We start from the raw sequence: 14,888 nt of genomic DNA, 5'->3' as shown, positions 1-14,888 counted from the left end.
GCAACAAAAATAGGACATGGACCTGTTGGAATGAGTCCAGAAGAAGGCCATGAAGATGATCAGAGTGCTGAAACAGCTCTTCTGTGAAGACAGGCTGAAAGAATTGGGGTTGTTCAGCCTGGAGAAGAGAAGGCTCTGGGGAGACCTTATAGAACCTTTTAGTATTTAAAGGAGTCCTCCAAGAGAGCTGGAGAGGGACTTTTTACAAGCGCATGTAGTGATAGGACAAGATGTAATGCCTTAAAACTGCAAGAGGGTTGAGGTAAGGAAGAAATTATTTACTGTGAGGATGATGAGACACTGGAACAGGTTGCCCAAAGAAGTTGTGGATGGAAGTGCTCAAGGCCAGGCTGGATTGGACTTTGAGTGACCAGGTCTTGTGGAGGGTGTCTCTGCCAATGTCAGGGAGGTTGGAACTTGATGATCTTTAAGGTCCCTTACAACCCAAAGCATCCTGTGATTCTGTGAAAACTTACTGAATAGTTGCTTCCAGTATGAGCACTTGCAGTCTTTCCCTGGCTTCTGCATCAATCCAACAAACATTATTTGCTTCAATTTTATGCTGCTATTCCCAATATGTAGGTTGCCTTCACGTCTGCTCTTTATCAATCTATTAGTGAGCTCTATTGTTTATTTTATTCATGTATTTGCATGATTTGTGATTTTTCATGTATGCTTTATAAGGAGTTACAACTTGAGACTTGAACTGCTTCTCTCCTCCAAGGAGAAGGAGAAGGAGGATCCAGGGAGAATGCAGGGTATTTTATTCATAATGGACAAGCTATTCATTTATACTCAAATTAAGTACCATTCTGGTCATTTACCTTTGTTTTCATTCTTAATGATACTTTTGTTGTCTAGACAGATTGTTTTATTTGGCTTTGCACAATGAACTTGTATCTTTTGCATGTCAAGGGAAAAGCTATCTGCACTACTGGAAAACTGTTCAAAACAGATACTGTGATTAAGTAGCTAATATAGGAATTCCGAGACATTCCTGTGAAACTGATTGAGTTTTGAACAGAATCCGCAGGCACAGAGAAGGTACATGCAGGCAGACTGGTTCTTGTACAGTATCCACTAAGGGAGGCAGCATGTGGAGAGAGATCTGGTCATAAGGAATGGGTTGTGAAAGGACCCATTAGTATTAGCTGGATGAAACAGAAAACTCCTTAATTAAAGATTCTAGTATCTATTTTGGAGTGTGTGCCTCTCTGTAAAGTTAGTGTTTTTTGAAAGCGTTGCATTTTAAAGATCAGCTGTTGTTTGGTTTATTTTTTCCCCTACCATAATGTTAAAGTCAGGTTTGTAGCAATTTGAGACAACAAACAAACTTTCAGATGCATAGGAAGATGTGTGCACTTTACAGTGCAAAGCATTAACAGAAATGATCCTCATGATATTCAGGGTATTTCTATGTTAAACCGCAAGTGCTGACGTGAGATCTTGCCAGGCAGGTTGTCTAGGAGAAAATACTCCCAACTCCAGCTTTCAGCCAAAGTAGCTTTGGCACACATAAGAACAGTGACAAGACCCGAAGCACCAAAAATCTGTTAAGTTTGTGATGGTGTGTAGCACTAAGAACTGGACAAATCTGTTCACCTTGTCAGCCACATTAAGAGTATACAGTTTTTTAGACCAGATAAGTTCTTTCCAAAGTTTGAGGATAAGAAAACAATTAAAGTTTGCTTCTTTCTATACACACTAGATAGGCATAGGAAGTATGTAGGGATTATAAAAATGGTAATCAGCTATACACTGTTCTTCGCTTGGGGCTTCGCTTAATGCTAGACCATATAGTGGAGTTGTACTCTGTAGCTCACTGGATTTCTTATTTCTCTCCTGATATTTACTTTTCCTGCATGTGATCTCTGAATATTCTGATGAATCAAAATATGATACTTATTTAAGCCTGTCTCTTACTGGGATTCTGCTGTTTTTACATTCATGCTTACATGCTGTAGCTAACTTCTTTTGGTATTATTTGTGGAGCTTTATTTAAAAGCAGCCTTTTTCTTCTGCTGTAGGTTAATGTGATATGCCGGTCATGAATTAATTTTAAATGTCTTTAGGCAATCCATTAATGACACAGATAGAAAGTACAGATCCTGTGAACATTCACTTCATGTCTTGATTCTGAAATTATTTCAACAGGTATATAAAGAATAGAAAATACATATGTACGACAAATTTCTTTAAATCATGGACAAAAAAAAATACCCAGCCATTTCTGTTGTAATTCTAAAGCTGTATTTTACTTTACACAAACGTGAGAGGTGCTGAAGCTCTGAATTTTGGCTGATAACATTTTTCAGCTGCACCTCACATCTGTTCTGAACTCTATAAAGCAGCCAATGGAAAGTATAAATTAATGCTTTCCATTGAGTCAGGCTTTCTGTCTTGCTGCTGAGAATAGGATTAAGTATCTAATGGGAACAGGAGAGGAATATTTCCATTTCTCTATACTTCTGTGTTGTGCACAATGACATTCCTAAGTTGCAAGGATACGTGATGGCAAGTGGTGTAGGGGCTCAGAACACTTGATATGCAAAAAGCACATTAGAGATCTGTGACATGCCAAATCAGAACAAGACTTCATGACATACAATACTGAGCTAGCTCCCTTAGGAAATGAAAGATGTTGTACAACAAATGAGGGTAAGCCAAATGTGAGTTCTCTAGTTCAAAACCATCTTGTTACCTGAATGCATGTTAAAGTCTAGGTTTTAGAATAACTTACGTACAACTCAAACAGTGATCACTTACGATTTGCTTTTACTGTGAATGTGTGTGTTTGGATCATAATTACACTACAAATAGGCAGCTGTCTGTCTAAATAGCTATTTCTGTCAACATAGGTTGGGAGGAAACTTGTTTTCCCTAGTCCTCTGTCTGGCTGCACCTCTGTATTTTTCCAGTTCTCTTCCCCTCCACCTGGTGGGGTCAGGGTGAGTGAACAGCTGCTGTGTGGTACTTAGTTGCCAGCTGGGGTTAAACCATGACACACGTCCATAATACCACATCTTTTGTGTGATACATTGATAATACTGGTGCAGTATCCATGACTCTTCTGCACTGTCCTTGTGATTCAGCTGTCCTGAACCTCCAGCTTCTTCTCCCTAAAGCTGCAGGGTATCGCCAGCACATTGTGCCAAACCACAGTCTGCTCCTTCCTTGCGCCTGGCCAGTGGTAATTAGAACGGAGCAAAAGTGCCTGCTTTGTAGCATGGGTCTGTTGATCCCATGAAACGTTTCTGTACTGATGGTATCATGCATCACTAAAATTTTAAAAGCTGTAATTTCTTACCAGTTGGAGGGATATTGTAGCCAAACTGTATACACTTGAGCTGCATACCCTAGAGGTAACTTGAAATCTGGTTCTAAATTTGTCCAGCTTTATGAAGAAATTTTTGATCATTTGTCAAGTTTCGTACAGTTCCTGAACTAAGTACAGGTTTGTTCTGCTACTTGTTTTCTTTGTGCACCTTTTGCAGTGTGCTGCATTATTTGTGCCAACACAGGAAGCGGGAGAACGGACAGGAGGGGCTGCTGAAGTTGGCTTAACCGGTATAGCCAAATATAAATGCAGAGGATGTCTTCAATGAGGCTCTTTGGCTGTGTATTTTGCTGTTCATTTAAATTAATTGTTCACCCTCAGCAGGCCTAGAAATATTGATTGTTCCATATGAAAGTAGAGTTATATCTTATGGAAATGTGCAGAAGAACAGACTTTCTCTGCATTTTTCTTTCGATCACTTGTTCTTATCTTTTACACTTAATTGCCAAGGAACTGATAGCTTCCATCCAGCTGTTGTGGCTGTCCCAATGCTATAATTATAACACGATCTGCACTTCATTTTAGTCTCTCCTTATGGTCCTTCTCCAGGATGCTACTAAAGTTATGCAGTTAATGATTTCTTGAGATAAAAAGAACCTACTTAATTTCAGGGTGGATTTTTTCATGAAAATACCAGAGTTCACCAGCTGCAAGTATTAAACTGATTTGAACATCTTACAGAGTTGGAGAGACTAAAGGAAGGTGAAATTTCTTGCTGGTGGCTACAGTATGTCTTTCCCAAACTGTTAAAATTAAACTTCCACTGCGTAAGTCAAAGCCAGCCCCTCATGAGTAATGATCACTTTTTGTCATTAACAGCTAAAGTCTCTTCCTGAGGTGTTTGGAAAGGTTGCTGTCAGGCATCACAATTCTGTAATGCAATTCATCTATGCAAGTGTATGGAGAAGAAAATGCACTTTAATTTTGATTCTAAAGTACTGGGAAGGGTGGGAGGCAGTATTTTCTTTCTCCTTAAGAAAGAAATGGATTTCTTAAGCAGTGTTTGGAACATTTGTTTCTGATAACTCTAGTTTGAACCTAGATCTTGATAAGAAGTTCTGTTCCAGGGTTTGTTTTATTCTGTTTTTACTGGAAATAACAATTAAATTAAGGTGTGTTTTTTCAAAAGTAAATTAAAAAATACTGATGTTACTGCACATTAAAAATAAAAAGTTACAATTTGCAAACTCACATCACTCTTGTGTAAAGGTTAACATCATGTGCAGTTCACTCTGGCAAGTGTTAACCAAACAGGCCACAGTAGTGGTTCAGATTTTCTGGAACAAAATAGGTATTGAATGAATTTAATGGATCATGCATGATCCATTATGCACTTGACCAATCAGTTTTAATGCTCACCTATGAAAGTAATTTGATGAGTAGCAAACCTAATAGCTTGTTTTATCTCCCCTTAATCTCCATCCCACTCGCTTAGAGGATGCTCAGGATCCCTCAAAAATACATAATAATGATATAAATAGACCATTAAATTCTGTTTGAGAAGACACAGAAGATGAGAAACTAAAAGAGGAAGGGAAATACAACACTAATGAAAGTCAAGAACTGAATACTTTTTCTCTTGTCTCTTCCACAGAATAAAAAAAAAAAAAAAAAAGTCTTAATAGTTTTATTTGAAAATAGGATGGGGAAAAGCTGAGAAATGGGTCACTCTCAAGCACCTTTACATATTATTGTATGATTTATTATAAGCTCTCTGAAAGCTGCGTTAGTTCTGGAAATACTAATCTAGAGAGGGTTGTACTTTGTTCTAATTAAACCTGTTCTTTGTTACTGTTCTGATAAAGGTGTAACTGAACTCTTAGGTTTTAGCTATTATTTTGAATGTATTTAATCGTGGTTAGGGCATGGAGATTTATTACACCTTCTGATACTGAAAAAAAAAGTTAGTAGCTAACTTCAGAGTTTTCTCTTGTTCTCTTGTTTCTGAGCAGTAAAGAGGCAGAATGTCATGCAGATGATTGCACTAGATGGAATGGATTGCCCTGGGATGCTGGAAAAGGTCTAACTCTATTGCAAGGCAAGATGATTGCAATGAATAGAAAACAGAGAGCCTTTCGAGGGATTAATTCAGTTAGTAAGTGAATGGAAATGACTCTGATAAATGAATGGATATCCGTATTAGATCAATTGGTGGAAAACATTGTTACACTCTGGGACAAGGATAAACACTTCAATAAAATACAGGATAGCTGTTATAGTTGAGTTAAACTATGATCTTCTAGTCAAGCAATCATGTTCCTGTGATGACTTCAGTTTTTCATTTGTTTGCTTGCTTTTTGGCTTTACTTGAAGAGAAATAACAGTGGTTCCCATCTCTACTGGCACATAAATTGACATATTTATTTTGCAGTAATAACAGTACAGTACCTTTAGTGTATTTGCTAGTACTGCAAATTTGCTACTGAAATAAAAGCATTAAAGATGAGTAATAAAAGTCATTTTGTTCAGCTGCCTTTGTCCCAAATAGCTTTAGTTACAATGAAAATTACCAGGTTTAAAATGCTTTTTCTGTTTGCATTATTTCTTGATGTAGTTTACCAGTCAGTGTAACATAAAATATTCCTGTTTTGCAATTAAACTCTAGTTATTCTCCTTTTCCCTGTAATTTCTGGTAGTTGAAAGTTGCTGTAGTAGAATGATGATGAAATTTGCATGGCATACAAAATATGCAATGCAAAATAGTCAACAGTATACAAGAATATGACAGTTTATACAGTTCTTTGCAACTGAAATAAACTGTCCTGACATGTCAGTTTGAAAAAAAAAAAAAATCATGCACCCTCTAAAAACTGAAATCAGTGAGATTTGTCTGAATCTCAGAGTAAAATTTGCCCCTAAGGCAGCAGACATTTTTACAGAAAGACAAACCTCCATGCCTTCATGTTCCTAACTGTGAGGACTTCTATCAGGTAGGCAAATGAAATGTGAGTCCATTTTCAGTTTTCCTTTGTCCTTCATCCTGCCACAGGAAGATTTTCTTCACCTGTTAGTAACATCATCTCATTGATCAAAATATAAACTCTAGGAACGTGCAGCTTTTTGTATGCCATATCTACCCCTATTTTAATATTTAGTTTATTTAAAAAAAAAAGGGGGGCAAAATTGCTTTAAAGTATGTATTAAAAATGTTCACATGTCACACGAGATCTGACATTTGTAAATACTTTTAAACCACTTGCATTCCACATCCTACATTCCCCTCTTCTGGGGAAAGGCACACAACAGTCATACTACTACTGTATAAGATAGGTCATAAGACAAAAGACAGAATGAAGGAAGACATTTTGTAAACTGATGCAGTAGCTGCATGAAAAGGGGGCTTCTCTTTATCTCAGGATTCATCTTAGTTGTTTGTATTTGAGGCAGTGATAATCTGTGAGATACTGCGAAGGGGCATGTAGCAGCTGTCCATCAGTGAATGCTGGTGCACTCTTAGCTTACAGTTGTCCACTTTGTCTGACAGTCTTGGCTGTATTTTGAAGGAGGTATGGAGAAATGGAAATGCTATTACATTTTGTAATGCTGTTCCATGCTGTAGTGTCCCAATTTTCCATAGGTACCTGTTTGCTGTTCTTTGCATGTGTATTTTCATCAAGGTTTCTGATATCAGTATTTCATTACAGGCTTCCTGCTGCACAGGAGAAGTTGATTCACTGTTATTTGCTGGAGCTTTTATTTTCCTTCTGTTGCCTGGCTGTTTTCTCCTTTCATGTGCTATCATCAAGTCAATGAGTTGGGCAGCTTACCACAAGTGATCCTTTTCAAACTCCCTTTTAATATCCCCTGTTTATTTTTAGTGCTGCTAGATTAAAAGGTTCTGTAACTATATTTGTTCAGAGGCTGTTTCAGGGATGCTAATTACTTTGATAACAGGTGGGAATTCCCATGGGATTTTTTCCAAATGTTATTTCTGTTTCTTGTTTCTTTACGAAAGTAGAAAGTATTGCCTGTAGAAATACAGACATTGATCTATAGCTTTGGAGAATAGTAAAAAACCTGCAGTTTATGTGATTGCCAATTTCTATACAGCATTTAGTGTGGAACACAAATTTTCTTTTTGGTATTATTTGGGAGACTGCAATGCAGCAGAACATTATGCTACAGAAAGCTCTATTGTGTCATGTGAATAGACAGACACGTTGTCAAGAGTTTTTTTGACCCATTTAGATGTATGTGGAAAGTACTTCAAATAACTAAGTAGAACCAGCTAAGGAAGCAGTAGAAATGAATAATAGTGCAGTATAGTAAACATAAAATGGGCTAATTATAGTCTGAAATCAAATACTGTAGTTGGATTTCCAAATTTTTAGTGTGCAGCTGTTCATTCTGGCTCTAGAAGAGAACAGGAATTGCAGTCTACAACAGAAGGAAGCTTGTTGGGCAGAGGATCCAATACTGTATCTTTTGTGATCCCAACTGGAAATGACATTCTAAAGATAATGCAATATGGATTCAGCCAGATTTACTGGAATATACCTGTGGACCTCATCAGCTTTTTTTCTCTTTAGCTCTTGTCTTTGCCTTGGTTCTTGTCTCCTGCAATATTTTGTGAATATATTTTATAGGTCTTCTTTTTGAGTAATTGTCAGCATGGTTAACCCTTTCACTTTGTTACAGACTCTGAAGTGAGGCCCCCAAGTCTCAGTGCTCAGCAAATAGACATCTCTCGTTTCAACAAAAGACATTACAGTGATCTCATAGCTTATCAAGTGTGAGACTGAAATTCTGGCTTAATTCTTCAGGAAACTTCCTATGTGATTTTGTTGAACTTCTTTGTTTCTCCATTCTTCAACAATACATTAAGAAAATGTCTGTAACAAATTTCTGTACCTGTAAGTGTAAGAAAGTTGGTCAGATCTGGTCATGAAGTGTTTAGATATCATGGTAAAAGTACCCTGCGACTCTGGAGAAAGAAGAAACATGACAAGGTGGACTTCTGTGTGCCCTTCCTTAATTTAATTCTCAGGTACATTCTTTAGCATATTTGGAATAATCAGTTCAAACCCAAAGGTTTCCCCGCTTTCCTCATGAGGAGTATGAAAAAGAAGAGGTTGTAATTTTCATGCACCTTTGTGAAGCTAAGACGAAGTTTTAAAAAAACAAACCCCATTTCATTATTATATCATTTTAAAGCATTGTAAATCAGAGTATCGACGGGTATTAACTCCACAATATGGATTAAGTTCCTCTAAGTTCCCTCTGTTTTTTGTAAAAATGACACTTATGAAGGATCTAAATAGATTTTGTTTGCTTTGTAGGTGGTGGACTGTGCTTGGGATGAACTAGTCAAGATCTATACTCCGTCGTGTCTGGCAGTTGCTGTTTAGAGGAAAAGTGAAGATGATCTGACACACGAGGAACCTTTCTCTTTTTCCCCACAACCAGACTTGTGCTAAAGTGTCAACTGTGTCACTAATCTTAGTGTCTCTTTTTAAGTAAAACTGCTTGAATGGAGTGTTGTGCACTTAAACATGTGGAGATTTTAGGGCTTGGTTTACTGTATGGGTAGTACTTGAACTAGCAAAATGTTCAACAGCCACTGAATGGCTCAAGAGTGGCCATAGCAGATAGGAGTGGTGTCTTTAGAGTCAAATCACCAACACAACTTTGTGATCTGTATGGCTAATGATGAGAGCAGAGGCCTGAATCTTTTTGTTCCTTATAGAGAATAAAACTAACTGGCAGTGTATTTTGATAATGTCACTGTAGAAAAGAAAGGCAAGATTAAAAAAAAAGAAAATAAAGGCTTTTCACTATAAAGTACTGTAATGCAAGTTTCTATCACTCAGATGCATTTATATGTTTTGCTGTGACTCATGTTGCATTATTTTCTTTTGCAATATGATGAATACTCTTGATCGACAGTAAATGTCATAGTGTATAGCCAGCTGATTCATTTGGCCTTTCTGATTGCTGCTTCACAAAGATGATAAAGATTATTTTCATATATTTTTTCTGTTATATCTTCTTGAGTTAAACCATTGATGAAGTTATGTAGAAAGATATTCTGATAATAGAGAAAACGCTTAGGAAAAAATGAAATATATACTAAACTAATTGGATCACAATCCTCAAGATTTAGAGATAGGGCAGCCATCTCTTCTATTAGACTTGTCTTATATTTTCACTTAGGAAGTTCTTCCAAGTAGAAGAGGAATGTGACCATATATTCAATGTTTCTGGACCTCTGACAGCCCAGCCAAAGGGAGAGCTGATGTCCAGACCAACTGAACCCATATATATATATATATATATATATATATATATATATATGCAGATTAACATAAACATAGCAGATCCAGCATGGCCAAACTATTACACATATTAGAATAAACCCAACATGTTATAGGTATGTTGAATACTTTGCATTCCCACTTTGAGTCCTCAACCCAAATACCAGATGAAAAATGCTGGTATTTTCATCTTAAGTTTTCTGGGGCAAATAGAGATTTTCAGTTGTTATGCTTCCCCAGTCACCTTTGAATAGTCTTTTAGGATCCAACTGTGGTAGCACTGCAGTGCTCATTGGTGTATGTTAGGCTTCTCTCCTGGTTTACTGCTAGCCTTTTTTTTTTTTTTTTTCCTTCTTAAAGCCATCTCCCTTCTGCTGTTAACCCACATCAGCTATTGTTAAAAGACTCTTTGCAGGTCAGGTCTTTGCAGATCTTTGGTCAGGTTTTCACAGTCTGCTGTTAATGAATGCTGTACACTTCTGGTTTGCACCACTCATAGATCAAGCAATAGCAGACACTTCCAGATCTGCTGGATGCTTTGAAGCAATGAAAGGAAGAATTCAGCTGAGCTAAGAATTGAAGTTGCAGGGAAAGAATGATTCTTCTGTCTTGGGGAAAGAGCCAGGGAACTAGCAGGTAGCCACAGGGAGACATTCATATATTAATTTCATGTATAGGACAGGACAGGAAGAAACTTTCTGCTACAGCAGATCATTTGGATCCCAATAGGATCTTGTATTTTTCTGAATCAGTGCAAACTGCCCCCAGAATGCCATCTTTTTGAGCTGAATTAATAACAGAAAGTAGATTTTCTTTATAACATTGTGCTGCACCAAATACCCAACATTTACTGCACTTTAATTCTTTGTGCTGAGGAGTAATGCAACAATAAAGCTGTGCTGCATGCAGCTTTCAGAAGTACCACAGGCCATAAAATCTAATTTTTAGGCATTTAAAATTGATTATTTCAACTTCAATAGTTACTCCACTCGTCTGTTTTATCTCCCTTTCCTGCTTTGACTTCAGCTTACTTGTCAAACTGGAACATTTTGGTGGTGGGTGTGTATTTTATATGCATGTTTCTGGGGGGACAGAGGGAGTTGGATATTCCAAACTGCTGCCATAGCATAGTTGGAAGGGCAAATTTAAAAAACCTAGCACAGGGGAAAAATAATGAAATTCTGAATATGCACACTTAGCATGTGGATTAAACCTTTCCTCAATTGCCTTCTCTCCTCTTGTGTCTAGCTAGCTTCAGTGCTGAGGGTTGCTGCATCCAGATTTAATTCTCTTGAAAGATGAGCACATCCAGAAGATGCATGTCGTAAATAAAAACTGTGGCCTTTAGTCTTCCTGTGAGATCTTTGAATGGAGAGAATGTGCTGTAAGATTTCTGCACTGTAACAGAAAAAACCAATCTGGCAATAGTTGTTGCTGATTCTTAATTCTCAGGGAATATTTGCTATAGTTGTTATAAAGAAATACTTTTTATTTTATGACCAAAATACTATCTTTTTTTTTTTTTTTGGTCTTCTGAAACAGTTGTTTAATGACAACAATCTAAAAGATGTAATGTGTTCTACTTTTAAACTTGCTCCTGTGGAAGATTTTGTTTTATTGGAGTCTGTGGTTTTCTCTTTGGTTCAAGAAACATACTGATTAATCAAGTTCTCAAAGAGTGGATTTGTTGTTCTATAATGCTATTAAATTAATTGCACACAGTATCTTTGGCTATACTCTTGTGTTCACTTCCCCAATTAGAGAAATGTCAATCAAAAAGTAAATGCAGAGAAAGGTACTGAGAGTATCTTGTAAATAGAGTATCATAATCATGGTTTATCTCTTGTATGAATACTGGGTGATGGTCACATTTTTCCTATATACTTCTAGAGACCATACTTTATGCAACTTTTCCTAGCTGTATGTCCCATCAGGTCTGCCCTTTGACAAAGGAGAGCTATTTTAAATGATTCTTTGTGTTTGCTTGTGCAGAGTATGTGACAGTGAAGAAGTGATCTCTTTCTTCTAGCCAAGTACAGAGCTGGCCTCAGATTTTGCTGCATAAGCACAAGTGTACTCACACCTTTCAGTAGTACTCCTCAGCTTTGAATGTGCTCAGGGTCATGCAGTAGGGAATGGTTACAACTCTGCACAACGCTTCCCGAGAGACCTCATGGTCAAAGCAAATTGTCCATTAAACATTTTACATAGATCTTTACCCTTTTCATCCAAGAAGCCATTTTAAAAAACCCTCTGTTGCTTTATCCAATTCTTTCCCACTGAAGTGCAGGAAAAGGCATTTTTTCTGACTGTGGAGTGGTGGAGAGGCCATGGGAGACTAGTACTGTATCTGGCCTGAATCCATGTTGACAAAGGAGATGAGCAAGGGACAACAGCTTCCCCTCTGCCTCCCTTTGCTATCTGTAGACAAGACTAATATTAGGAATACCATGAGAGATGTTGCAAGAGAAGCTGCCCTTGCAACACAGGTGAGTACCAAAAGATAGGATTTGGTACTTGGACAGTTGAGTTTCCAAATTCAGTTTTGGTGCAGGCTCATCTTGGGTACTCTGTGGAGTTCTGGGCACCACAGTGTAAGAAGGATGTGAAGGTCCTTGAATGTGTCCAGAAGAGGAGCACAAAGCTGGTGAAAAGGTTGGAAGGCATATCCTGTTAGGAGAGGCTGAGGACTTTGGGCTTGTCTAGTTTGGAGAAAAGGAGACTGAGGGGTGATCTCATCACTCTGCCACTTCCTGAGGAGGGCAAGTGGAAAGGGAGGAGCTTCAGACTGGACATTAGGAAGCATTTTCTTACCAAGAGGGTAGTCAAACACTGGAATAGGCTTCCTAGAGAAGTGGTCAATGTCCCAAGCCTGTCAGTGTGCAAGAGGCATTTGGACAGTGCCCTTAACAACATTATTTAATTTTTGGTCAGCACTGAACTGGTCAGGTAGGTGGACTAGATGATCATTCTAGATTCTTACAAGTGAAATAGTTTGTTAAAATTTTTATGCTTCTGATATGTTTGTTTTTCTGTTTCTGTCAGAGAAGTATTTAGTCCTCAAAGCAGATTGGCAGCCTAATACTCTGCAATGTCAGAGTCTCACTTCTCTAGCAGTAATTTCACTGGTGAGGGGACTAAATTGTTTCTTCCAGAGGTTACGCTTAGGTGTAGTCCAAATTACTAGAGTATTTTTTGAAAGCACAATTAGATTTTCTTCCATCTGCACTTATTTGGCAGAAGGAGCTTTTTTCCTCCCATGTGCAAATGCTGTCGCAGCCATCCACATATTCCTTTACATTGGAATGTGGGCATGTGGGCCCACGGTGAGTCCGAATGGAGGCTGGTGTAAATGTGTTCACACATTTCTTCAGTGGTTTCTGAAGCCAGACTTAGACTCTAGTACCCATGGTTTCCTTTCCCTCTGACTTCCATCTTCAGACACTCAATGTGTACCTCGTTTCATTTTATAAACGTTGCCCTGCCTCCTTTCCCATGCCTGTACCAGCTCCACTGCTAGTTCTAACCCAGGAAATTTGTAACACATCCTCTTTGGTGACTGATCCCTGTGACCACTGAGAGCTCCTTTCTGTGCCCAGCACTAATCCTGGGCATACACAGCTGCTCTCAGCTCAGACAAAAAGACCAGTGCCGTGGGTCCTGTGTGATCTTTTTGCCACTCCTCCATACTAGCATGCTCATTTAGTGCACACTTGCTTGCTTGGCATTCCAAACACCTGCCCTACTCTTGCTGAGAGCTGCTGGCATCAGCACCCCTTTCCTGTGATTGGTCCAGGTCTCACCCAACATTGACCTGTACAAGAGTTTCCAGGGAAATGGCTGGGAAGGAGGACAGCTGGCTTTGGAAGCTGGTGGTATCTAGTGAGGTCTGGGAAATGAACTAAGACTGAAATACAGTATTTTTCTGCAGAAAACTCACAGAAAATTGTTATTCCTTTTTCATACTGATGAAATGCTTGTGCAAAGTCCTGTACAAGCCCACCAGAGCTGGCAATCCTTGTCAGGATCTGCCCCAATGTTTTTATCCAAGTCTTCTGAAAACAAGCTTTGGGGTCAAGTGTACCATTTTCCCTCAAGCTGGTTCTTCCTAATACTGTTCACATGAAGAGGCAGGAGGCAGGTTTTGTTTAAAATAAAGAATAACTTTGCTAATCTCATCCTGATGGGTGAAAGGCATTCTTACTGATGAGAGAAACCTAACATAGAATGTTAAAAGAAGGCTCAAGATTATAAGGCAGCTTCAAATAAAAGTATAGTTTTTCATTCCCTTGCATTGCCTGACACTTCTGGAGACTGGTAGAGAAGACTGGCTGCCCGAGAGAACTGCTTTTGCTTTTCCTCAGAATCGAGGTGGTCTGTTACAGTCTCCTATTAAAACCTTCATCTGGCAAGTCGAGAGAAGGAATCAGCTTTACGACGCTTTAAAACATCAACTTCAAAGACTTTGTGCGATTGCCAGTTTTTAGTGACTTCTCAAGGAAAATATCCCTGCTAGAACCCGGTTCTCCCTGCTTTCTTAGCAGCCGTTCCTCTCTCTCCGACGTTCCCCGCCTGAGAAGGGGTTCCCTTGGACAAGCCGGTCGCGGCCGGGACCCCGACGCGGGGAAACGGGGGAGGAATATTGGCGGTATGCTCGATAGATGCTTTCTCCTGGAAGGCCGTATAATTTTGAGGAGAAAGAAGCGGTACCCCCTGCTTGTGCACGCTCCGCTCTCCGAGATCAGTGGGGTTTCCCACAGGTCTCCCACGTTATTTTGGGGCCGGTGGCACTCCGCCGCGGAGCTGCGGGCACCCCGCAGTTATCCCCGGGGGGAAAGCACCGCGGTGCCCGCTACCGCTGCCCGCCCTCCTACACCCGACCGTGTTCGGGAGGGCTCGCGGGCGCCGGGGGGTCTTTCCCACTCCCGCTGAGCCGGGCGTGCTCCGGGAGACACCGCGGGGCGAAGCTGGGGGGACACCGAGGGCGGAGATGACGGGATGGAGGACACCGAGAGCGGCGGCGGCGCAGACACCCTGGGGATGGCGGGGGTACACACCAGGGACAGGGAGGGGACGCGGGGGGGCACGGGGAGGAGGGGGGACACGTCGGGGGCGGTGCAGGGGGTGCACGTCGCGGGGGGCGGCTGCCCTGCCGGGAGCGCGTCCTGCCTCCGCCCGCCCCCCGCCTCCGCCCGGCCCCGTCCCCCGCGCCGCCACCGCCGCGGCGGGTGGCCGGGCGGGTGGCCGGGCGGGCGGCAGAACCGCGGGCCCCGTTGGCGGGGCCGTGCGCGGGGAGG

At 40.2% G+C, this 14,888-nt stretch overlaps 1 protein-coding gene across 2 annotated transcripts in view; it reads left to right on the top strand.

Annotated features, from left to right (window-relative positions):
• The window catches only part of PEX7 (peroxisomal biogenesis factor 7), a 44,200-nt gene extending 32,885 nt beyond the window's left edge, over window positions 1-11,315 (top strand). For both annotated transcript variants that reach the window (XM_050315791.1, XM_050315790.1), the window contains one exon: window positions 8,617-11,315. In XM_050315791.1, coding sequence (XP_050171748.1) covers window positions 8,617-8,685 — 69 coding nt within the window. In that variant the 3' untranslated portion in view covers window positions 8,686-11,315. The remainder of the gene's footprint in view (window positions 1-8,616) is intronic.
• The last annotated feature ends 3,573 nt before the right edge of the window (window positions 11,316-14,888 follow it).

Source organism: Myiozetetes cayanensis, unplaced genomic scaffold (assembly GCF_022539395.1).
Source record: "Myiozetetes cayanensis isolate MyiCay16 unplaced genomic scaffold, myiCay2020 scf2-11, whole genome shotgun sequence".
NCBI classification, from domain to species: Eukaryota; Metazoa; Chordata; class Aves; order Passeriformes; family Tyrannidae; genus Myiozetetes; species Myiozetetes cayanensis.
The sequence above is the reverse complement of the archived record's forward strand: the minus strand, read 5'-3'. Positions and strand labels throughout refer to the sequence as shown.